At 35.9% G+C, this 27389-nt stretch overlaps 1 protein-coding gene across 4 annotated transcripts in view; it reads left to right on the top strand.

Moving 5' to 3' along the window:
• Nucleotides 1-27389, top strand: part of DMD (dystrophin) — a 1939942-nt gene that overhangs the window by 776205 nt on the left and 1136348 nt on the right. For all 4 annotated transcript variants that reach the window (XM_045855895.1, XM_045855896.1, XM_045855898.1 and 1 more), the window contains 7 exons: nt 2988-3167; nt 3440-3568; nt 5283-5453; nt 18737-18859; nt 21301-21438; nt 24060-24212; nt 25092-25274. In XM_045855895.1, the coding sequence (XP_045711851.1) occupies nt 2988-3167; nt 3440-3568; nt 5283-5453; nt 18737-18859; nt 21301-21438; nt 24060-24212; nt 25092-25274 (1077 nt within the window). The remainder of the gene's footprint in view (nt 1-2987; nt 3168-3439; nt 3569-5282; nt 5454-18736; nt 18860-21300; nt 21439-24059; nt 24213-25091; nt 25275-27389) is intronic.

Below are 27389 nucleotides of genomic sequence, written 5' to 3' on the forward strand. Positions count from 1 at the left end.
ATATTTTTGGAAGGCTTAAGTCTTATTATTTGCAAGTCATATAATACCTGTAATTAGAAATACTTTTTATGGGGAAAAATGAAAAATCCACTAACCAAGGACGGTATTTTTCCTCATCAAAAATAGCATTCATACAAATGATTAAGTACCCATTTATTCTTTTTATTTTTATTTATTTGTTTATTTTTAGAGAGAGAGAGGGGAAGGGTGGGAGAAAGAGAGGGAGAGAAACATCAATGTGTGCTTGCCTCTCGCATGCCTCCTACTGGGAATCTGGCCTGCAACCCAGGCATGTGCCTTGACTGGGTGTGGAACTGGCTACCCTTTGCAGTCCGACACTCAGTCCACTGAGCCACACCAGCCAGGGCAAAGTACCCATTTATTCTTGAGTCCCACATGTAAAGGCTCAATTCTAGGTGTTTTTACAGGAAGGGTAAATTTTTTTGTGAATCGCTTTTGGCAATCATAGTTATAAACCACCTTGATAATCACTGCCTTGTTCATGATAGGGAACACCTTTAGGGAACACCTTTAACATGTGTTTTATCTAGTAATGTTAAGGAACCTAAAATGATACTAGGAACTCATCCATACTTTTATTTTATTCTTTTCAGTAACGAATGAGATACCCTTAGACATGAGACATTTGCTCTTGAAAATTAGCCAGAGCACGTTGGCAGATGTTTCATGCATAATTGTCGTTTGTGACCCATGAGCTATTTGGAACAATATTTCCTAAATTCAAAACTTTTTCCGTCTCTTCTGAGATTTGGAAATTTCCATTACCTTCAGTTGCATTGCCTGGCATGGAAGAGACGAATGTCTGTGTGTACAACTTCTTGTATCAAAGCTAAAACGTAGTGTCATCTTGGTGAAGGCATTTTAAGAGATAATTAGTGATCCAAATATAAATGAAGATTCAACTTTGTGAGATGTTAACTTTGCAAATAAATCAACGCTAGTGACAAGCCACTAGTCTGAAATATAGGAAGTAGGGAATACTCATTTGCATATATTTCCATATCTTTGACAGCATTATACTGGAATTCAAGTTTTCTAAGGATAGGGACTTTGTTTCTCTACTGTTTTTTCTGCAGTGTCTGGGAAAAAAACAGCTGCTCTGTATTGTGGTGGTAAGTTTGTGTACCACATAAAGGGGCAGGTAAAGGGCATGACAGTGCCGAAGTGTAGCCCCATGACCACTCACCAGTCAAATTCCAGGGGGGCTGTTTCCATCCATAGGAGTGATTTCTCATCATTTCCATTAATTAGAACCACCTATGCCACTGATACACTAGTGATGTATTTAGTAAGAGCTCGATAACATTTATGATTGCCACATGAAGGAATTTCTTCCAGGAATTTCTAAGCTTACCCATGTAGAGCAGAGGATACCTACATTGCAAATAACTCTGTGCCTGGTAGCTGAAGAGTTCGTTTGGCATAACTTACTTTCATTTCAGTTAGTTTTATATTGAAACAAATGCACCAATACAAAATCATACCTTAGCATTAAAGAAGCAGTGATTGGCTCACATACAGAAATTATTTCATACAATCTTTTTACTTCACTTAGTCCCCCTGCTTATTTGATATCAAAGGGATAGAGTGATTTTGAGTGGACCAGAACCTGATGGTGTGGTGGAAGGACAGCTGCAAAATCTATTTCGATATAAAGATAGAAAAGGCACCTTGAGAGAATCTAGGACTAAGAAATGAGGCAGAGTCTGGCTCATATAGACCATCTCTCTCTCCTCTACTTGGACCACCCCTGTTACTCTGCATGTGATTCATTTAGCTCTTTCCAAGTGGGCTCCTTCCACTTCCTCATTATTGCTGCTTCCCAGTGGTTTTGGTCCTACTAAGGCTCGGCTTGTGATGGTGAACACACCGGTTCCCTTTCTAAATGACTTCTCAGCTGGCATGTTGTCACAGTCTCTGGATCTCTCTGTTAAAGTTCTTGAGAGAGGATCTGTTTGGCTCAGGCCGTAGTGGGTAAGGGAAGGAATGGGGGGACAGGGGTCACACGGTCAGCCACAGCATGTCACAAGAAAGGGGCTGTAGGTAGAGCTGACAGTAAACATTTGTACTTGGGTCACTGTTTCCATCGGCTTTCTACATCATTTCTAGTATTAAATATGTTGGTGTTTGTGTTTTGCAAATCAAGTCCCAGAAAGCGGCGGTGTTCTCTTAGGGGATTTTAATAGCATCTCTACCTTTTCAGTGACTTCTGACGGAAAATAAGCATTTTGTCAGTTCTGATTGTGAGAGCAGCAAACTCCAGTAGTACCAGCAGTTCCTGTGACTGGGCCACCAGTAGAAATGACATAATTTCATGTCACAGTCTAGTCAGTATACGCACTTCATAACACCAATTACTTGATGCTAGGTCATTGTAGATATACATGTTAGCAAGGAAAACGTGCATTGCTACCTCACCCATTTCAAAAAGATCCTTTGTTGATTGTGTTTCAGTGCAATTGGCTTCATTAAAAATCCAGTGGATTGCATTTTGTGCTTTTAAAAACATTATCATGAGAAAGGGTCCTTAAGTTTCACCAGAAGCCAAATGGGTTTGTGACAGCGAAAAGTTAAAACTTTCTGCTGTAGAAATATAAGAGTGCAGTAATTGCTAAATTTTCTAAATGTAGTTGCTTATTGTGGTTGGGATTTCTAAGGTCTGACTTTAGCCAAAACGTTTACAGATTAACTAAATTTAAATATATTTGGATGGACAGTATGTTTGTTTACCTATTAAATATGTAAATCAAATAAATATGAAATATTTAAGTAAGGAAAATAAGTAAGGAAACTGGATATTAACAATGTACATGATGTGATTTTCATCATTCATAAAGACATAGTTGAAGGTTTCAGTCCTTGAGACTACAGTTACCATAGTAACCGTACACACAACCATTTTCTAAGGCATTTAATCTTAAGACTGTAATGTATTACTCAAAGCTGAAATGCTGTCCTTTTCACAGGCTACTCAGAAAGAGATCGAGAAGCAGAAGGTTCACCTAAAGAGTGTCACGGAGCTAGGAGAGGCCTTGAAAGCAGTTTTGGGCAAGAGGGAAACCTTGGTGGAAGATAAACTGAGTCTTCTGAATAGTAACTGGATAGCTGTCACTTCCCGTGCAGAAGAGTGGTTAAACCTTTTGTTGGTAAGAGAAGAGGCTGGAAGGTTTTCAACCCCTCTCATTCTTGTGAAAGAAATTACATAAACATTCAATAATGATATTTGTGCTTGTAAAGAGCTATAAATGTATTTTAATGTATTTTCCATGTTTGTGCTGTATTCCATATGGAGATCACACCTAAAAGTAATTTGAATGGTATTGAAGTTTTGTCTGTTAAAACTGTAGAAAACAGGGCAAATCTTTTAAGAGCGTTGTCTAACCAATAATATGTCATGGTATGTCTCCGTAAAATCAAGGACTACCAGAAGCACATGGAAAACTTTGACCAGAATGTGGATCACATCACACACTGGATCACTCGCGCTGAAGCACTTTTGGACGAATCTGAGAAAAAGAAACCTCAGCAAAAAGAAGACGTGCTTAAGGTAGCAAATAAAGTATTAAGAAAAGTAATTTTTAAACAGCACAACAGTTATATCAGTCATGTTTGTCCTAAAAGATACCAAGGACTTCTTAATAACAGTGAAAAATTCTTCCTCCCTCTGTCCTTTTCTCCTTCCCTCCCTCCTTCCCCTTCTTCTCCCTCCCTCCCCTCCTTCTCCCTCCCTCCCTCCCTCCCCTCCCTCTCCCTCCCCCTCCTTCCCTTCCTTCCTTACTCCCTCCCTCCTTTCCTTCCCTCTGTACTTTCTTAATTCAAATGGGAGTTAATGACTATGAAGACTTTAGTAATCTGGATGTCTGCCCACATTCACCCCTTAGCTAATTACAAGCAACTCAAACTCTGCTGAGAAAGGAATTTTGGACTGTATTTTCCTGTCATGTTATAGGTCCTTGTCCATTTTCATAGTACTGCCCCTTCCTTATCTAACATGAAAATCTGTTCCCAGGCACCATGTAGAGCCCAGGGGAATAAAAGCCTGAAATTCACTCATCGTCCATTTTGCCCATGTGGTGTCTAAATCTCAGTGATCAGTAACAATCCTGAGCTTATATAAAGCCAAAGTTTTCATTTTTAACTGTATATAAACTTGACTTTTTGTTCTCGTTCTATTAAAAACAAGTATTAGGACATCTTAAGTTATCTTTCTCAGAGGAAAGGCAGCTTGATCTTTACTTTAAAAAATGATTCCTGTGAAGGATATGAGAGGTATACGGCGCTAATATATCCTATTAATGTTATATTGTCTCTGTTTGATGACATCTTTCTTGCTTAAAAAAAAAGGAGTTGAATTTTCCCAGATCTTGTTTAAATTCATGATTTCTTATTTTGTTTTTGACAGAAGTTTTCAACATTTCTATTTGACTAACAGGTTACTATTTAAAGAATAGTTAAAAATGATCCTTTTTGTCTATGCAATTCGTTTCTTTTTATGCAATCAATCTTTAATGAGGATTACAATTTTTTCAATCAAAAACTGTAAATGGATTTCGGGCTATCCCCAAAACATATGGACACTGTTGCCTGCACCCTATTTTGTCTTCCCTTTGACCTTGATATGTAACTACCGAATGTCACCTTCTGGTAAAATTCCTTCAAGGTCTTCGAAATGACAGGAACTGAGATATTTCACTTGCAGTCAGTGACCCTTTGCGTTAGCCAGCGCCTCCTGCAATCCTTCCATCTGCGTGCGACACAGAATCCATGTGGTTAGAAAATCCATTTTACCTGAGGCATTCAGTGTGGTAAACAAAAGGGAACTCAAAAGTACCAGGAAGAATAAGACATTGGTTTTCAGCTACTTCCTTCTTAAAGCATATGTTAAGATGGTCCCACAGCTATGAAATTCAGTAAAGATAAGATAAAATAAGACTAAATATAAAATATTGTGGTTGTTGCTGGAGGCATAGAAAAGTCAGGAAAACATTCCTTGTCCTTCCCCAGACTCTCAAACTAAGTAAATTATTTAAATAAACGGAGGTCAGAATTCCGGAAGATAGGACAGCTACCTATCTACCTGAGATCACACATATTCTTATTTTACTCCTGTTTGGTGGGAGTTTACATTTTTCTTCTTTATATCTGCATTTGCTCTCTCTTTCTCTCGCTCTCTCTCTCCCTCTCTGTCTTGCTTTCTCACTGTTTTGCAAATTCCATTTAATTACTAACCTCAAGCCCTATCTCTTGCTCATGGAATATAGCGTCTAAAGGCGGAAATGAATGACATGCGCCCAAAGGTGGACTCCACACGTGACCAAGCAGCAAACTTGATGGCAAACCGCGGCGACCACTGCAGGAAAGTAGTAGAGCCCAAAATCTCAGAGCTCAACCATCGGTTCACAGCCATTTCTCACAGAATTAAGACTGGAAAGGTAGGAAGACCTGCGCCAAGGTGGAAAGTAGTCATAAATAGTCTCTTGCGAAGGTTGCACAGTACTCTGAAGGGGCCGCGCAACCCCCACAGCAAGGCTTTCAAAAGGAAAATGAAGGCCAAAAAATATTTAAGGAAATTTTATCACTGAATATCATGGGGCATCTCTCTCTCTCTCTCCCTCTCTCTCTCCCTCTCTCTCTCTCTCTCTCTCTCTCTCTCTCTCTCTCTCTCTCTCTCTCTCTCTCTCTCTCTCTCCCCTCCGCCTTCTCCCTTTCTCTCTGTCATTTTCTTTTTCACACCACAGGTATTCTGGAACTGCATTCCACACTGGTTTACATATGAACTTTCAGGGGTAGCCTACAGCAAAGTAACACATAGCATGCTGCAGGCCAACGACCACAAAAAGCACAAAAGTCATCCATTTAAAGAATGTGCTACTGACGTGTTTGGCCAGAGACAACATTGCTTGTGTGTAATATGGATCAAATCTCCCAAACGAGGCCTTGCACGTCCCCTGCATGATCTAGGGCGTTTATACCTCCTCACTGGCTGTGCACGTGTGTGTAAGTGTGTGCATCAAATTCACTCTTGCTAGTTGCCGATACTTAACTGTGACAAAATTCCATCAGGCCAGAATGACGTGCTCAAGCCGTGAAAAACAAATCCTTGGCACTTACATATCGCAATTTTTGAAGTTTTATTTGTCTATTTATATTTACTCAATTTAATGGAGACCCAAAGGATATGGAACTTTTGCATGACAGCCCTTTCTTTATATAACACTTAAGACAAAAATCTTATCTAATAGGCAGCATGCAAAACTGCAAATACAGTGTTACAGAATTCCAGCTCTTTGGGGGAGTGTCAGAATGCAAGGAATTACTCCCAAGTTTATAAACTGTAGTCTGACACAGTTTTCAATATATCTGATATGCCTTTAAATCCAGTAATGTATGTAAAAGAAACGTATGTATTTACATATACAGATAATGGCTAGAAGTAATCTTAAATGAGAAAAATGTGTTGAACTATTGGTGCAAAAATGTGATGTGATATGTCAGGTAAGTTTTGATTCCTGCAAAAACAGGAGAACACATTTGAAAAACTATTTTTATAAATATGAAGAGGCAATACTAGCATGGTTTACATTGCTTCATTTTTTAAGGCATTGCAATGTATCTGTAACATATTGCACATATTTAAAGGAGTGTATAAAATGTATGGAAATGTGATATGGTTAAAGTACTTTATGCACATCAAAAAGCTACCCTTCAGTGCTCACCTTCCCAAAGCAGAAAGATATTAGCTTACCTTAATTCATTGTTTCTTCTTTGTAATGTTGGAGTTAACTAGTTTCCTTTGTGCATTTATATATTAAGTAAGGCATTTTCACCTGAAACAATATCTGACAGACATAGTTGTTTTTGTGTAAGAATTCACTCCTCTGGTTAAAAAGACAGTTGCATTTACTTCTGGAGATATCCCTAGAATATGAAGACTCTGAACAACCAAAGTTTATTTCGATCATGTAATACTTCATTACTAAGTTTTTTATCCTTCCCACTACATATGCATATAAAATGTCACTCAGTGATAGAATATTTAAGGGAAAAAATAGGGTATTATTTTCTTTATTATGTCAACAGTAGGTTGAGAGAAAAGATAGCACATGATTGTGATTTGTAGATTTTGAAACATGAATTCATCCTGCACCAATAGTAGTTGGCTTAGTGTGGCTTAGAGACATCTGTGAATTCTCATTCTACGTTCTATACACATTTGTCAGTGTGCTTGCAGATACCCTGCATCAGGCAAGCCACTTGATGTACATTGATTGTGTTTTTTTCCTGAAGAAAGGCCTAAGGGATTTTAAATCAATATTTTCAATTATATATTCATCGACAAGACAGTCAGAGTTGTACTTTTTAAGTATTCCCTTTTCTCTAAATGACCAGAGACAATTGGATGCAATAGTGACCCCATTTGGAGGTTTTGAAGAGGTAATTATGCTCTAGCATCATGAAACCAGAAACACGAAACTGAGGCATATCTGACATTTGTTTGTTTATTCATTTCACCAACCAATGATATTGCATATCCATTATGCTAGTGAGTGTGGGAATATACAGAGATGTAAACAATACTCACTTTAAAAATATCTGTTTACAACACAAACTTAAATACTTACTGCAGTCATAGAATATACTTACCACTAGTTTATCTTTATGGGGTTGTTCACTGAATGAGTGAGGTGGGTCCCAGCAATGCCATAGTATAATAGGAAGGCAGTATCCATAGAAGACTGAATTCTAGACCTAACTTTGTCAGCACTAGGTGCAACATGAGGTTTCTCTGCAACTTCATTTCACCATTTGTAAGATAAAGGAGTTTAACCAGATTAGTAGTGTTTAAAGGGAAAGCTATCTTGCCATCCCTAAAAAGAGTTATTATTTAGAAAAGAATGTATAAAATGGGTAACACAGTTACTAGATGGTAGGGTTCCTCCCCCTTTCTCTTTCCTATGATGGGGTTCAGGAGGGACCAGTTATGTCCACAAAAATGGTATAAAATTTCTGAATTCGATTAGTTACAATTAGGACTAATCAGTTGGATTAGGCCTTGGTATTTCTAAAATTTGACAATCCAATGATATCTTTGTTGATACAATAAGAAATTTAAAATAATGATTTATATGCGTATTTGTTTACAGAGTATAGTCATTCTGGAAATGCTGGGATTCTCAGGCATGGCCTTTGATTTCAAAGTCAGGTTCCTATTATAGTAGGGCACGGTGGGATTGGGTTGGGATACAGCCTTCTTATAGTTGAGTTCATGGGTAGGTTTCATTTAAGAGAATAACCTAGGGAGTGACCTGTAGTGATTAAAAAAACAAACAAATAAAAGTAGGTTGGGAAAGAACATAAATAGAACATAGCCTTAGCATAAGAACTGATTTCAGGATGCATTTTAAAGGTCAACTGGAAAGGGCAATTGAGTAGAGCCGAAATTTATCCTGAAACTCACAAACAATGCCTGCATTCACTAGCTGGTGAAGAATACAAGATCTCTGTCTCCTGCATGGACTATGTGTTGGTAGAAATCCCAAAATCCAGAAAGCAATGAGCATGGGGTCCTAGTTTTTGATTGGCTGAGAACTTGTCCATTAGAAGCAGCTCTCTGTGGTGCTAATTTTAGCCATCAGTGAGGAATAATATAATGAGAAGAAAAAGTTCTTAACTTCAAGGCACAACACTTGCTTTGAGTGAGATCTCAGATATGACCATTTACCTCTCAAGCCCCATTTTCACCTATGAATATAGTAAGATGATGCCTGTCTTCTCTTAACCTTAAGACGATGGCAGGAATCAAATGATCTAAGATATACAAAAGCATGCATTAAAAAAACCTACAAATTGTTATACAACACATATAAAAAGGTAAAAATCTTTGATATCAATAATGATTTCCATTATTTTATACTTTGACTCTAATGACCAAATGTTGAGGGCTGAGACAGAAAAAGAAATGGAGGAATAGCTGATTTGCCTTTCTAACCTGTTCTAGAATGGGCTGGGACTAAGAACAAATGTCTTTGCTATTTCTATTGCAAGGACCAGCTTTATACATCATCAAGTGGACCAATTTAGGAAGTGCTAGGAAGTTATGGCTTGCCACAGGTACGACCCTTAAAATACATGAAATAATACTTCTTCCCATTTCCGATAGTCCAATCTGTAGTAGCTCATGACTTCAAGGAAGCTTAATTCCCCCTAGCCTGTATGAAATCTGTTTAAAAAAACAGCCATTTTAATGGGAAGGGTCAGGGTTTTAAAAAGTAATCAGTGATCATTTCCAAACCCTGGTTAAGGGAAATGGAATCAATGGGGAAAGACACCATGTGTCAACTCTTCCCGCGTTAGGGCATCTGAACATGGTGACAGAGCAGCATAGTGCGGAGGGATACAATCAGGGAAAGGAAGTGACAGGAAAAAGAAGCATAGAAAGGAAAACAGGGAGGCAAGAATAAATGGACTACTTAGTTCTTAAATAGAACTACTTAAGACAGCTCTACCCTTCTTTCTCTTCTAAGAAGCCAAGATGGAGATAAGGGTCAGCAATTTGGGAGGGATGATGTTTGAGGGAGATCTTAAGGAATTAATGAAGGAAAGGTTTGGGAAAGGGAGCGGTCTGAGTGAACTCTTACCAAACACGGACTATTTCAGGTCACGGTGTTTGGTACCGTGGTGCTTATATCACTAGGAGTTTACTAGCGATTCGAGGAATTTCCTGTGTAATGGTGCAGCAAGATATGTTCACGGATACCGGGCCGGGAATGAGTGTATGCCGAGTGAATTTAGCAGCCACTCTAGTAACAGAGCGGAGATAACAGTTCAGGATGAACCTATGAAAGAGCTTCAATGGAGAGTAAGCTCAGTTTGCTTACAGAATATAGAGCATGGAGCATGAAGCTTTAGTTGTGCGTAAGACTGAAAAGGATGATTAGACACAGTATGCAGAGGTCATGACAAACAATCCAATCGTTTATGCTTAATTCAGTAGGCAATGAGGAGTTCTTGATGGTTTTTTTCATGCACTATTGAAAGATTAGTCTAACAGTTGTTGTGAAGAGAATTCAACTGAATCATGGCAGGAAGTAGGGAAGCCAATTTGGAAGCCATAGCAATGGTCTAGATGAGAAACGGCGAATATCTCAAATAAAGATGTATATGTGGGTATGGGAAAATGTGACAGTCTAGGGCAGTGACTCTCAAACCTTTGTGTACTTGGAGGAATTGTTAAAACACAAATTGTACCGTCCCCCTCCCCACCCCGGCCTCAGTAGGCCTTGGGTGGGGTCTGAATGTGCATTTCTAGCAAGTTTCCAGATGAAATTGATGCTAATGGTCCAGGGACCACACTTTGAGAATCACTTGCCTAGAGCCACAGAGAACTAGCCTAGAGTTAAATTATTGCATAAGAGTGCCAAGAAGCTGGCGAACTGAAAATGACTCAGGATTCAAGACTAATTGAGTATGAAAGTCTGCATATGAATTACAAGAATAAAATGTGCATCAAGATATATATATGTGACGTTGCAATACTTAGTTTCAAAGGAATGTTGACTAAATCAGACTATGTCCTAGCTGTATCCTATTAATATAGGCAATTACTTTATTTTGTTACAGAATATTATGAAACTTACACACATAACTAGCTTTGATTGTTTTCTCTTCTAGAGACTTAGAAATAGTTCACTTTTCTGTGGAACTGAAATGTTAAAAAATTATTGGCCCTCCAATATACTAACCACAAGAAAGGTGAACTTGTTTTTTATGTCTTAATTATTTTTTAAGATTTATGTGCCATTGGATATTATATACCATATTTTCTTTAATTTCCAAATGGGCCTTAAAATTTTGAGATTTGGACAATCTAGCATCGTTTATATAAATATCCAGAATGTTATTGTCAAGTTTTTGATCTCCAATTGCACCAGATGCTTTCAGGTATACACGCACACACCAAGCTTTTATAGCCATATATATATGGCTGTGAGAAAGCAAGTGAGTTTCCCATTTTATTGTAGAATATATTAGGAAAAAAAACACATGGGTGGGTCTAATCTATAGCAAATAGCAGTTTTATATGTGAAAAGTAATGCATAAATCCTGTAAAGATAGGTTAGACAGATATTTTGGCTCTCCTAAACATCAGTGGGAAGTGAATAATGCATCACATGAATGTGACCTAGAATGCCAAAATAATGTTTACTGGATTTGAACATTTTAATTAAAACCTAATTTTCATTAGTGTTATCAATATAAATATGTTGATCTTTTTTCCCTTGGAGTCTATTTATAATTAAACACTTTCTGTGATAGAAGAGAACAGGATCCGTTAATTGGCATAATTATCCTTGTTATATATTTAACTTTTAGTAAAATTCTCTACAAGGAAATTGTAACAGAAAGCATAGATGAAAACTTAAAGATCTATAGGTATTACTTAATATATAGGCTATTAAATATGTAATAATTACAGCTAAAACTCACAAGTAATATTAATAGATTAATACCTAAACGATGTAATACTCTTCCTACTAATTTTATTTTACTGAAATAAATATGAAATGAACCTACCGATAGTATTTCTATATCAACAACATTTTTTATTCCCATTAGAATTTTCTATTCCTATAGCAAGGTTCATTGTTTTGAAACTTTGATAATAATTCCCTTTTGTAATCATCTAAAATGTTTTCAGAGTAGATATTAATTGAGTTTGGTGAGCAGCGTCATGTGCTGGAACGAACCAGGTCTTATTAGCATGGCATTTAAAATGATTAAATCTATTCGGTGACTCCTGATTGTGATCCTTTTAAAATGAAAATGATTCCTTCAGTCAGTTAACAGATGCAAAAGTAGTCATCCCTTGAGCCAGGGACTTTCAGATGTTTAGAGGGGGCTGGGAGAGCCAGTGAGTTCCTCAAGTTGCCAGCAACTCGGACATGCTGCCTCTGTGTACAGTTTATTACCACTGCACCATCAGATATTTGTTGGCCTGGCACGTGTTAGTATAGACGTGTTCAATTCCACTTAAAACACAGTGGCTTCGGTACACTTCTTTGTATTCAAAACAAAAAGAATTGAAATGAGAACGGCAATAAGAGAGGAACAGAGGAAGGGAGGACAAGAGAAGAAAGGAAATCAAAATGAAAAAGACCAAGTTCTCCAAGATGTTATGTTTTTGCTTTTAATTCACCTTTCTCTCCATATATTTTATAGTTCAATCCTTTCCACTTCTATTTCAACCACTACTACTAAATTCAAGTAATCATGAGGTGGAAAAATAATCAAGTTATACTTAACATAAAGTAGACAACAGGCTGATACTTGAACCATCAATGTATCTTAACCAATCAATACGTTTTGTATCCAATTTTGAAAAGCATGAGCATGAAGTTAATCTCATCAGTGCAAAACCAATAGGGATGTACTAGGCTGTGTCCTTTAATTAGCCTCACAGATTTGGAAACTTACCACATGTTTTCATTGTTATCATCCTCACGCATCAAAGATAAAACAATACCTTACCTAACATCTGAAGAACACAGCCAATGAAATGTCACCATCGTGTGCTCTGTTTGCTTTATTTTTAAGTATTATTTCTTATATTTCTTGGAGTTTACTCTCATGAATTTTGAATGAATGAAAAAAAAATCTATGAACTACTTTATCTGATTATCTTTGTTCTATACAGATGTTTTCAATATGCTTATTTCTCTTTGTAAGTTTTCTTTCCAGATATTTTGATTTTAATAACTCTTCATAGCATATCAGTAGCATGTCTTTTCTGTATTATAGGATGTTATTGGTCCTTGAGAGTTTATTCATTTTAGTTTCCAGGACTTATTTCTATTTGATTTTGTTCTCTACCAGCATTGTAATGATAAATAAATTTCAAAACTGCAGAATGGAAAGAGGAGACTGATTGATTTGAAGCTATTTTAAACCAAATCTGTAGCACTGGGATTATTTATTTTCAATTTAGATTTTAGTGTAATTTGAATGTAGTGGCCATTTATCGTGATGTCTGAGATGACATACTCCATACTAACAAATGTTTACTCTGCTCTCTGTGTAAACACAGTCATTATTATATTAGTGTATCTATGCACGTTGGAAGTGATATTTAACTAAAAGAAAGCTTACATTTTAAAAATGATAAAGTGTATGTAAGTACTTTTGAATGCTTCCAATATACAGTGAATCTATTTGTAATTGATTTTGCTCTTACCAGTCTGTTATTGTTTGTTAACTTGTTATGTGTCACCTTTAATGCTAAAACTTTAACAAAGCCTTAACCTTCATTAATCCGAAAGCATAAAGAAAAGCACAATTAATAGCTGTTCAGCAATCTGAAACAACATTAAAAACTCAAGGAAAACAAAGTGTTGTCTTTCTCAGTTTTTCTGTCTCTTTTCTCTTTTGTGTTTGTTTATCTCTCTTTTTGATTATTACGTTTCCCTCTGTTTTACTTTATTTGTATTTTGTATGACTACACAGTCATGCTAAAGCTCTTAAGATGAAAAGGTAAGTAAAAGAGTAAATTATGTAAAACTTATGCCTGGTTTGCACTTCCTCCTGTGATATGATACCCTTGGTTTGACTATTTTCCATGTATTCTCAAACCTATCGTGTGTGCACTAACACTGTGTGATTTCATTGTGATTCTAGTTCTCCTGTGGTCATATATTTTCTGTAAAGTCAATAGAAGTAATTCACACAATAATTTAGATGATTTCTTCATCATTGATTTCAGCCCCTTTAAATACTTTACTATAATTCTGAATTGAAAAGGCAGGCAGAATATATGTTATATGTTTTCAACTTGGGTTACTCAAGAGTGAGCCATTAAATTATGGATTATTCCTTATATGCATTTCTTTTATAAAGTTTCATAAGAATTACAAATTACAAAGACAGTGAAGACCGAGGAATGACATTTCAACTTTGATTGGCCAGGAAAGTGCCTTTCATAGTAGAATTGTCATGACCTAATGGTGAACCACTGACAGTTAAGGAAGGTATTAAATTCTCTCAACTCCTTGTGACTGAACAAAAAGTGGTAATCACATAGCTGTCCGATGGCTGGTCTGATAAGCCAGTACCATAGCCAAAATAATTGAGTTGAGAAGGTACATTTATTTTGGTCATAAAATTGGTCACTGGTTAATTTAATTAATATATTGGATGTCCTAAAGTGCATAATTGATATAATAATCTCCTTTTCTGCACAAAGGAAAAGAGTTTTATTTGTTATGGAACATACAAAGTAGTATAAGATATATTCCCCCCTTCAAGGATTAAAAAATCTACTGGTGAGACAAAGCATACACCCTTGAAAGCCAAATGACATTATACTCACATGTAAGATACTGGAACACAATCTAAGATTACACAGATGAAGAACAGACTCCTGGGATAACATGTCAAACCCATTGCTATGAGTTTTCCTATTCCCAGGTGGCTTCCAGAATATTCCTCTCAGAAAGCATATTTAAATGCAAGTGAATGAGATGGGCATTTTATGAATTATCTAAATTCACTAGAAGTTACTAAATAAAACATAAGTATTTTGACAGTTACTAGTAAGACTTTACAATTGCAACATATTACAAAATAATAAAGAGCAATTGGTTCTTTTCAATGTCATGATTATAATAGTTAGTGTCAATCTGTGCTGTCTAATAAAGTAGCCAAGAACCACATATGGCTACTGAGCATTTGAAATGTGGCTACTCAAATTAAGATGTGCTGTAAGTACTGGACTTTTGAAGTAATATGAAGAAGTTAATATAAATTATGTTATTAATTTATATTGATTACAAATGTCTATGATAGTATAGACATATCAGTTAAGTAAAACATACTATAATTAAGTCCACATTTCAGTCTTTAATGTGGCAAATAGAACATTTGCAATTACATATATGGCTCACATTATATTTCTGCACTGCTATAGATAAACAAAATCTTTTGAATTTAGAGGAAAGAATTTCCTTAAGTTGATAAAATTTTAGAGACGTATTCATGTGAAAACTCTCATTTCTAACATGAACCCTAATACATCACCATTCTGCCTCTAATTGTATACTTTCAGCAATGAGAAATTCATTACTTTAAAATTAGTGATTTTAAAAAGAAAAAACATCTGCAACATTGATCATCTGTTCCTAGAGTAAACTGAAATTCAGGCTCCAAATGAATTTTATTCATTGATTCTGGTTGTTCACTTTGGAACCACAGAGATTAATTCAGATCCCTAATATGCATAGTGACCTTTTTAACAAATGCAGAGAAGGCTTTGATCAGGAAATCTGGACTCTAAGCATACTCCCAATGAAAACTAAGTCTGCATTATCTTGCTCCAATAATTAGTTCTTTATTTTGTAGCAGTGTTTCCTAAAATCTGTTTATATCTGCTTATATTATTTTCATACCATCTGGTATCATTATTGCTAGCATTTGGTCAAACATTAATATACGTGCATACACGAAGCGCTTATCAGTTGGGTCTTTTCAATCTTCTACAATGGCATATGTGCCAGGAGTGACTCTAGCTTAAACAAGACAGACAAACTCCTCATTTACATGGGATGTTCATGGAACTCATTCCTCTTACTTTGTTTTGTTTTTGCTTTGTTTTGTCTCCAAACAATGCCTGGGGAAAATCCTGCACCAGGCAGAACAAGTCAAAGCCCTATGATATCCTCTTTGAGACCTCCCTCTGCAGCGATGGCAGATTAGTTCATCAGCAGTGTTTGTTGGTCAGGATGACACAAGTTTACCGAACAGGGAGTGTCAACTTCTCCCTGTTCCCTATTAGAATGTCATGAGCTTGTCAGATACCCTTGGTAAAATAAAAACACCATGTCCACGAGCATTGACTTTATCCTTGGTAAAGAGGATGTTTTCAAAAGAGGAAGTCTGGAACTGAGCTGATGGATGGGTCTGATTTTGAGAGGAAACAAAATGAGCCAATATTTGTTGGGTGTTTATTGCATGTCAGGTGGTGTATACATTTTGAGAGAAAATAATAACCAGCATTTATTGAGCATGTATGATGTACCAGATGATGTTGTAATATATTGGGGCCTCATAACAACCCCATGAGGTAGATATTCTTCTTATTCTTATGTTGCAAATAGGCAAACGGAGGCCCAAAGGGGAAAAATCACTTGTCCTGGCTCCCTCAGTGAGAAAATGGTGCAACTGAGATTCACCTGGGGCATTCTCATTTAGGAACTTAGGCTGCTCGCCAGAATACTAGACACATTCTGTGGATAGCAGGAGCTCACCAACAGACTTGCAGGAAAGATCACTATTTGGAATCCTCGTACATGGCTAGAAAGGTCCTTGGGGGCAAGATTAGGGGAAGCCTTGACTCTCATGCTAGAATTTGAACTTTATTCTACTTGTACTATTTGAGCAGAGAAATGACATAATGAAAGTCACATTTGGGGGGTATATTGCCCTGATGGCAGTGCACAGGCTAGAACTGGTCAGGTGGGAAAGAGATTATACCCCGGGAAGGGTGTTACTGCCTTAACTCCTGTGTGTGGAGAGGAGAGACAGTATCTCTGGGAATAGAAAGCAAATTGACCCTGGTGAAGGAATGGACAATTATTTGACATTTTTTGGGCATTAGGGTAAAGTGTTGAAAAAGTAACACAATGTACATTTTAAGCCTGAATGACTGGGGAAAATGGCCATCTATGAATAGAATGTGGGAAGTTGGTATTGCAAGCAATTTGGCAGAAAGGTAATAAACTCATTTCTAGACATGTTGAACTTCAAGTGAGAACTTGGTTGGCTATTAGAGAACGTAGATTGGAATTCAGAAGAAAAGTCACAGCTAAAGATGACTATTTGGGAGATATTATAAAAGTTATGGTTAAGTTTTGGAAGATTATATAAATTATTAGAGAAGGGAAATTGAGAGGTAGAGGCCCGCATCCTGAGCCTTGGAAACCACTATATTTGAGTATGTGGAGAGAGGATGAGCTAAGAGGGGAAAGCAGGCATAGGAGTAAAACAAGAAACAAGCAAATGGATCCATGTTATTTTGACATCCAAGTAGTCAGTAAAAGTGATCGTAACATTACTTATCATCAAACAGTCACAAAAACCATGTAGAACAGTGTGGTTGCTCTCATTCAATATTAGCAAATGTGAATAACAATTCAATAATTCAAAATACCGCCACATTAATTTTGTGTAGTTATTATTACTCTAAAATCTGTTCATCATTTTGCTTTCATAATACTTTGAACAAGATATGACTTTTAAATTTACAAGTACATTAATCACACAGACATTAAAACATCCTTTAATCATATTTAAAATACCATTCTGCATTGGTTCAAGAACCTAATATGAATTTCAAGTTACAAACGGTCATTAGCATTTATACACTAGTAGTGAAAGTAAGTCACTTGAAAAAAGAGCCCAGAAATCCTTTCTGGCACGTGTAGAAGTGCCTAGAAGAAAAGTGTTTATTCATATTGCATGTGACAACCGTGCCCTGGTAAATAGCATTCGATAATTCAGTTTTCATTAGTAAGTAAATACCTTGAGATATTTTTCCCCTTGAACATGTACCCTTATGGTCCTCCAGAAGATGCCTTCTGTCTAATAAAGACAAAGTACAAGTATGGCTGGGGAAGAGTAGGTGGGGAGCCCACTTGATGAATGCGGTCATCCTGCCATAAGGCGCTGGGGCTTGTTCCTGAATCCTTTTTACAGATGGAAAATGCTTCTTTCTATGAGAAAATAAGGTTTCCGTATGTCATCTATGAGTTCAAAAGCTATCAAGTATACAGTATGTTCTGGTGTTTTCATGCAAAGAAATCGAGCACAGAGTGAAGATCAATAGAATCTTTTGTTGACTGTTTGAACTTTTATAATTAAATATTGCCTGCTGTTTTGAGTATATATTTGATTTCTAATACATTATCGTGCATCAGTCCTGTTCCAGTGGCTGCTTTAGAAAAACAAGATGTTTTCAAGTTGTTTGCGACTAGGCTCATTATGAATTTCAAAATTAAAGAAACTGCGGTGTTTGTAAGGTTTGAAAGCATATGATTCAGATCCTTTTACATGAAATATTCTGGTTTCATTTATCTGAACGTGGTGTGCTACGAAAGAAAACATTTCTAAGGCAAGCTAATGGCATAGTTTGTCTTATGAGAGCATGCTTGTCATGCTTTCTCCATGCTAAAAGTGTCATTTGAAATATCTGAGCAGATTGCCGTGTTTTGGGTTTTGTTTGTTTGTTTGTTTGTTTTTGAGGATAAGAAGACAGTTCTGCAGTTCCACCCAAGGTTACTGTTATTTGATGAATGAGGCGATTTCTGATAAGGCATATTTACCCTAATGGTATTTATATTAGAATATTTAAAAGAAGATCAAATTCAGCTTGAGAATATTAACAATTAGCCCAGTCAAATATATGGAAATTGACTTTTGTCGAAAAAACAGAATGATGAATTGCATTGTCTTGCATGTGCGTTCAGTTCTGATGATGTTAAATGTTTGTCTTTATTGGCATCCTCAGGTGCTTTCCCAGTTGTATTTCAAAACTTTCATAAAGTATAATATGGAAACATAATGCATGTCATTATTTTAGCAACAGGAGGTTGAACAAATGTATTTTTTTGGTTTATGTTTCTAATAAAAAGTAATTTTAATTTAAATTAGCACTATCTTTTTTTTTTAGGCCTCCATTCCTTTGAAGGAATTGGAGCAGTTTAACTCAGATATACAAAAATTGCTTGAACCACTGGAGGCTGAAATTCAGCAGGGGGTGAATCTGAAAGAGGAAGACTTCAATAAAGATATGGTAAATTGGTTGTGATAAAAGTGTGAATGAACTAGGAGTGAAAATGAATACATATTTGGAAAGAAATTACATAACTCACATCTCCAACTAAGTTCTTAGGCCACACCTTGCACATTTTGTGATTCTCATGATGTATTAGAAATGCAGAGTATTCTTGTTGAACTTGGATTATGCATGCCAATATAGTATGGTCATATAGGAACATTTACAGGCACTAATAAATAGCTCAGCAATTTTGCTTTGACCTGTATTCTTTTCAAACTCAGAGGATAAAATGTAATGGGGAAAAAGAATCAAATCAGAAAGTAACCTGGAAATTGAATAACAAACTCAACTATTATTGATGGCTGATATTTTGTGTCAGTCATGTTTTTCGTAATAGAACATTTATTTCAGAGAAGGAGCAATTGCATACAATAAAAACATTGTAAACATTGCTTATTAAAGTTCACCGCAGTGCTTTTGCCAAAAAGTTGAGTAACTAGTACAATGTATGTCTAAAATACATATAAATTTATGCTGCTTATTTCATGGGAGGAAACAAATGTAACCACGCAGGCTGTTCCCAAACGCATAACATCCTTATTCAACCCCGATAAATTTCGGACTGTCTTTTATACTTCTGTCTGGCCTGAATATTTCTTGTCACATCCCTTTTCACTGAGTTTTTTCCCTCCACCTTCTTTTCACACTTGCCTTTCCCTTCTTTCACAGCCACCACCAGTAAGACATTCTTAACCTTTACATCTGTTATGCTAGAGGTTTCTGGCATGTACTGATGCTAGAGACTTTTCAGACAGTACTTGAAAGTGACATCAAAAGGCAATATATCCATTGCATGTGAGGCAATAGGAGAGCTGTTTCCACCCACCTCAGTTCCCGCTGCTATCATTTCTGACTTCCCGGAGCTGCCTGAGTTGGTCCTCCCCATGTAAGGGGTTTGGTGGCCCTGCCCACTCAGCTCATGGAAAGAAAAACAAGAAGAGGCTTTCCAAGAGGCTGACTTACAGCTATCTCTTCTTCAAGTCCACGAAGAAACCAGAAGGCACCGAGGTGAAAAAGGGTGCTGCTTACCTCTTGGGCCAATCACCACCTCTGCCCTATAGGTCTCACCTGGTGCAGGGAAAGACGTGAAGTAGGGGGTTTTCTTGTTTATTTTTGTTTTGTCCTCAGCCCTAGGAAATGTTGCAGACTTTTTAAAGACATCTTAAAATCAATGAAGTCTTACATGCTATAAATATACAGGGGTGGGCAAAAAGTAGGTTTACAGTTGCTCTTAGGGAAAATAATACAATACTAAATAATACTACAAGAATAAACTCTGTGTCCTGTGTACTCGCAACTGTACACCTACTTTGGCCCACCCCTGTACATGTCTGTTACGTTATTTCAATAGACTAGTAACTGATAAATCTCAGGTAAAAATCCCAATTATTCTAAAAAAGAACAGTTTCTTAGTTGTGTGTGGAAGTTTAAATGTGCACTATAAATTTCAAAATGTGACATCTAGATACATATGACTTTTAAAAAATTGTTTAGTATTTGTCATTCTTAGCCCATCAGAGTACCTTAAAGGGTGAACCTCCTTGATAGAAAGTTTTTATATAGAGAGTGGAAAGATAAACTAGATGTGAAAAATTACATGGTCACATATGCTAGTATATTAGACCAACACTTATTCAAATAATTTTAATTCAAGGTAAATAAAGTTAAAATATTTTTGGAGTTTAAAAAGCAAAATGCATATCGAAAATGTTTAAAGCCATTTTTCTAAGCTGTATCTTAATACCTATGGATTGTATTTATTTAAAAATAACATGCACATGTGACATATCTTTAGAAATTATTTGCAGCATTTGACAGCAGTTAGACATATCATTTCTTCCTAATGTCCTAATATTTGTCATAAATTTGGGCATTGAGGTTATTTAAAGCAGAGATTATTAGAAATGTGTGCACATTCAAAACAAAATATTCTCACTTAGGAGTGAGTGTGTGACAATTGTAAGATTTGTTGTCATCTCACACTTCCACGTCCATCTTCCTAAATGGATTAGTTAATGATAGATATGATAAGTTTCGTTTACTTCTCCACACTTTTTAAGTCTCTAAAAATACACTGAAAACTTAAAGCCGAAAGAATGCTTTTGCAGCAATTCAGCACTGGTCTGAAATGATAAAGCACCTCACTCCCCCATCTGTCTCCGTGCCCCGTGTCCGCTGTGTCCTTTTGAACTAGGCGGGAGGAAGCTTACTTCCGTGCAAAGTTAAAATACAACATAGTAAAGATAAACTGTGAGCACAGTGTCTCATCCTAACATTCCCTGCGAGTTTTAAATGGGATTTTCTTGGTGTTTAAATAACATGTTTTATTATCTCTGTTAACGATGTACAGCTTTTTAAAAACCGAAATGAAGACTGTACTTGTTGTTTTTAATCAGAGTGAAGACAATGAGGGTACTGTAAAAGAATTGTTGCAAAGAGGAGACAACTTACAACAAAGAATCACAGATGAGAGAAAGCGAGAGGAAATAAAGATAAAACAGCAGCTGTTACAGACAAAACATAATGCTCTCAAGGTATTAGAGCTAAAATTATAATATACCTTGCCTGTGGTTTCTTTTTCATATGTAGGGTAAAATATATTGTGCATAAATAAAATCTGCTTAAGAATCTTACTGACCAGAAATACATTTTTTTCTGTTCAATCCGTGTGATTTATTTAACATTTTTCAGTGCTGTCTTTGATTTTGAAAGATGTGTTGCTTAACAATTTTAAGGTTTTTTTTGTTTTTGCTTAGACAAGTTATTTTTTTACATATATATTAAAAAACCATGCTTAACCGCCAAAATAACCAATCTACATTTTGGGGCTTTCTGATTTTTGTATTTTAGTGATTTTATTGACAGTAGGTCCAATTTTGGGGGGTAACCTAATATTTGTTTAATAAGGCCTGAGATTCTACTTGATCTTTTTTTCAATAAATTTCATATTTTCTTTAAGAGAGTCCCACTTTGCAACTAACTCAGCATCTGTAAGAATCTAATTTGATTGATATAGGAATCCTCAAAAATAATTTTAATGCCCTTGAAGGAAAACCAGTAATCTCATATTAACCACTGATAATACATTGCTTCAATTACCCATGCGATTCATGTGGATTTCTTCAGGAAGGGCAGAGTAGAGTATTGTTTCTTTTTTCTATTACACTGCCTGTAAAGTTCTTGAGCTGAGGCTGGACACGTGAAGAGTTTTGTGGGATAACTCTTTTTTGATGTGCTTTGCAACATTCACTATTTGCACGCATGGCTGATTTTGTAACACTGTTAATAGCCGAGCTTCGCATTGTAAATCACTCTCTTATAGCTGTGTAGCTATGAAGGTGGATCCACCTAGTAAGTGGATGGAGTCTGCTTTCTATATGCAAATAAGAGTATAAAACCTTTCCCCATATAGCCAGACAATCAAGTAAACACTGCTGAGAAAGTAATTACACAATATTGTGCCTGCAAGTAATCCATGAGAAAAGTCTAATTGGCCAGCAGGGGTTCTGAAGGTAACTGCTGATAAATATAGTAAATATAAAAGGCCTGTTCCTTGAGGGAATGCAAGAGCAAGCCATAGTGTGCTCAGAAAGTCAGAAATCTGTGTCATTCACACGTTTCCGACTGTGACCAAGCTTCCCAAAGCATCTATCCTGGTCATATGATGATATGTGTCCTACTGAACAGCAGTGTTTAATGTTTAATCTTTACACGGTGCACATCACCTTGGGCTTAGGAAATAAAATGAGATTCAGATTTTAGGAACACAAGCTCTTTCTCCTGGCAAAGGTATGAGCTGCGTCACGAACAAGGCGCTGTTCAACTGTCACACATGTGGCTGTATTTTGGTACCTTTGAAAAAAGCAGCATTCCATCTGTCTCATCCCAGGCATTTATTACCTCCATGGGGGGTTTAGAGATTCAACTAAAAATGTAAACTGCAGTAAATTTTACATCCCCTGTTTTAAACAAGAATGGAGAAGAAAATCTAGATTATTCCGGCAAATGTGTGCTAGAAGCAATGAATGAAAATCTACTCCACTTGACAAGCCTACCTATACCACCCAATTCAGTGACTGTGTTAACCTGCCCAATGGCTTGAATGAAATTAGTCCTTATGAAACATTTCAAAGACGGTAAAAACTTTCTGATGGAATGAATTTCATCAGTTCTATGAGACTCAGTATTTTCTTTTGCTCCAGTTAAATCTGTACATGAAACTCCAATTGCCACTGCTCTGAAGAAGTGGAAACTATTCTGAACTCTTATGTTCCCTGGTGTTACCATAAAATGTCATGTCAACAAATCCCATTGATCAGGGGAGATGTTGAGCGTGCTCATATAGAGCGAGATACTTAATCACCTCTTTTTCGCTTTATTATATCAGTCACCCTTATTTATTTCATCAGGTTGATTGGAAACCATGTACTACCCCTTTTCTTTTTAAAATAGTGCATCAGTTTACATTTGGAGCATGATTTGATCTAGTAAGAAAAACTTGGCCATACAAGCCTTGAATGAAAAAAAAATTCATAACATTTAAATTGTCATTTTCATGTACACTCACAGAAATGCAATTTTCACACTTCTACATATAGAGCTTGAAATAATTTATATGATAAATAAGGTGATTTTATATTGTGAATCATAAAATATTAATGGCCCATGAAACTTTTTACAGGGATTTCTAAAACCATGAATGTGGTTATTTGGCTACATAAAGTTTAAATTTTGTGTATGAACCCAGGACATAAGATATCCATTTCAGAAGTTTTTAACCTATTTTAAAAGTCAAATATAAACTTAAGTTTGTGCAGGTAGCTCAATTATATTCATATTAAATTATTTCAGATAGACTACATGATAACTTGGGGACTCATTAACTCAATTAAATATAACAGGATTTCCAGTCCAGTTTAAACATGCCAAGAGAAAATACTTGAAGTAGGTTGTTCAGGTTTCCTAGCTTCGTGTACATAGGTCCTGCCACATCAGTACATAATTTGATCGTCTATTTGTATGTGTAGCATTTTAATGGAAATTTAACCAAAGTTGTACAAGAAGGTGAGGGACTCAGATTATGTTTAAGTAACTACAGCCAGAAGTGTACTATACGTATATATTGATATTTTAATAATATCTGCACCATGAACAGGATTTGAGGTCTCAAAGAAGAAAAAAGGCTCTAGAAATTTCTCATCAGTGGTATCAGTACAAGAGGCAGGCTGATGATCTCCTGAAATGCTTGGATGACATTGAACAAAAATTAGCCAGCTTACCTGAACCGAGAGATGAGAGGAAAATAAAGGTAATGTTGTTTTAGAATGTCAATCCTAGATTTCATTGCTGCCATTTTATTTATTTAACTTAAACTGTGTGGATCATATTTAAAATGTTGATGTGGCCGTTTCTTCTATTAGCGTTCTCTCTGATTTGGTGTATTTCCTTGTACTGTATTTTGTTTCAGTAAATGTATTGTAGTAAGTGTTTTTCAACTGACACAATGTTGAATGAATAAACTGTTTTATTTTTAGACAATGTAAAAATGAATGAAGAAATGTCATGTGTTTTCTGGTGAGATTGTAATTGACTTTGTGTATCTTTGTTCCAGATGAACAAATGACTTATCGGTATATGGACGGCTTCTTTCTCATGTTAGCACATTCATTTCATCAAGAGCGTCTTCACACATCATTGTCAAATCTCTGTAGATTTATTTGCATCTTGTCTGAAGATGTTTTTTTTCTGTTATTATTTTACACTTTTTAGTTTGCTTCATTCTCTGTCGAGTCCCTCAAAACTTTATTACAGAGAAATAAATAAGTTACTCATTTACCCTCTAAATTATATTCCATATATGGATATCCAGTCCCTAACAATAAGTAATCACTCCAATTTGGGTCCACCCCCAAAACGGCAGAGGCATTTAGAAGAGAGAGAAATGTTAGATCAATTGAAATATTTTCTTAATTATGATATCTAAAGCTGAGCAGTCAAAAATAACTGCAATAATATTTGGACCCTTGGGTGAAGATGACAGCGGAGGCTTCCATATCTGTAAATTCTGAGAAATGAACAATAAAATGACAACAGCCTATGCAATTTCTGGGAGAAGTGTGTGCTGCTTGCAGGTTGGTTGACGTGGTTAGCTAACTGCCCTGGGCCCTGTATTGGTTTTGCTCAATAGGAAATTGAACGTGAATTGCAGCAGAAGAAAGAGGAGCTGAATGCAGTGCGCAGGCAAGCTGAGGGCCTGTCTGAGGATGGGGCTGCAGTGGCAGTGGAGCCAACTCAGATCCAGCTCAGCAATCGCTGGAGGGAAATTGAGAGCAAATTTGCTCAGTTTCGAAGACTCAACTTTGCACAAATTGTGAGTTGTTACTGGCAAACCCACGTATGTGTTTGCAACTAGTACTTTAATAACAGAGGCCTACTAACAAAACAAAATGAAAACCACAGCAAAATTCGGGTGCAATTCCAAACTTCTAATATGCATTCTGAGAGTAGTTTCCCCTCACTTAGGGCTTCTGTAACACTAGCGGTTAATTTTTCAGATTAAAAATACAATCATTTAACAGAGCGTAGCAAGCAGCCCCGTTATCAAAATTGAAAAATACATCTCTTTGCTGCATCATTTTTTCATAACATTGGCAATGTGAATTTGTCAATTTATCATACATTTACTTTATTTCAGTGTCTGATCAAAAAATTGCTTCTCTGAGATCATCTCACGCTACTTTTACTTTCTTAATGTATACATGGTAAATGATAAATCTTTTGTGCATCATCTTCTTATATCACCTTGCATAAGCCCTTATGTCATTGACTTTAATAGTTTAGCCCTCAAACCTGGCTTATCTGCTTAATGGGTTAAAAGGTTTAATAAAGAAATGGATGCCTCATAAGATGGTTGATCATTGATGGCACATGGAAAACATTAAATATTGTGACTCCTGAAGTATCTCAAATCAAAGAGAAAGGCACCACTTTTCTTTCAAACAGCTGGCAGGAAATTTTGTGATTCTTTCTTTGAAAAGGCAATTGATCATTGGACTCTTGGTCTTCTTAGATATTTGTAATAAGGTATAAATCAGAGGATTTTCTAACACGTACATGTTTTGATTCTATTCAGAGAAAGTACACAGTGAAGAGGAATGGTCACTACTCTGGAATTGAGCAGAGTGCTCCTCACAAAACCAGGATGTCAGAGTGGAAAATAAGGCTTTATAGTTCTGTTAGGTTGAATCATGCAACCAACAGATAGTCAACCATTTTTGACCTATGTAATGGCAGTTTCATTTGTTTCAATCCATACATGAGACATGTTGGGCAAATTTCTTTTATAATATTGTTGATTCTATTTAATATGAGGTATATTGGAAAATATGTCTAGGACAATTAATGTAACTCTATAACCATATAATTGTCTCAATACTTCTTAGTAACCAAGGGAAAATATACTTCATATTACTGTGAATTTTTACATGTTAGAAAAATCCATGAATACATTCATTCTTTTCTGTGAAATCCAGTACCCTAAGATTTAACAGTAGCTGAATATTCTGAGAAATTGAAAGAAGTAATGTAAGATATTTTTAAGCTATATTACATTTGAATTCCAATTACAGCTGATTGTACATTTCAGTCTATTTTTCTTCATATTAGATGTTATGAACATAATGTGTTATAAATCACTCAAGCTTACACTAACAGAAAGCCTGTATCTGTGGAAGCGAAAAGAATTGAATGTTTAAGACAACCATAAAGAAAATTCAAGGAAAGTATTTTTGCCTTGATTTACTAAGTTATTCAGGGCCAAGTGCTTTGTTTTAAATTATCTGACTACTAATTTCTCCATTCTAATTTCCCCCAAATCTTGACCCACTTTATACACAGGGTTAAAATTTTTTATAGCCTGGTAAAGGTAAGTTATTAACACTTTATAGTTAAGTAGACACAAGATCAAAAATCTCCATAAAACCCACTTAAAATGTCATTACATAATTACATATAATAGGGTCTCAACAATATTTGTAAAGGATAATAATATAATGTTGGGTAAAATGAAGTAAGGATACATAAACCAGTATAAAATTTAAAAATAACTTAGAGTAAAATAATAGGATGTATTTTCCCCACAAAGCATTTCTTCTTGATTTTATATCTGAAAGATTCAAAATTCTGAAGGGCCTTGAGATAGTGAAAATATTTTTATGTTAACTCTTGATTTTCCATGATAATAGAAGCAATAACAATATACATGAAGAATAATCAATTTAATATTGCAATTATATTTGACTTTGAATTTTAATTAGACTTAAAAGATGACAGAGGATAGATAGCTATATACAAGATGTATCTTTATATTCCGTTGTATTTCACCAATTGTTAACATACATGAAAGAACTGATTTTAGCCCTGGCTGGTGTGGCTCAGTGGATTCAGTGCCAGCCTGCAAACCAAAGGGCCACCGGTTCAATTCCCA

The sequence above is a fragment of the Phyllostomus hastatus genome, unplaced genomic scaffold (genome assembly GCF_019186645.2).
Source record: "Phyllostomus hastatus isolate PE091 unplaced genomic scaffold, TTU_PhHast_1.1 phas_scaffold_12, whole genome shotgun sequence".
Lineage (NCBI taxonomy): Eukaryota > Metazoa > Chordata > Mammalia > Chiroptera > Phyllostomidae > Phyllostomus > Phyllostomus hastatus.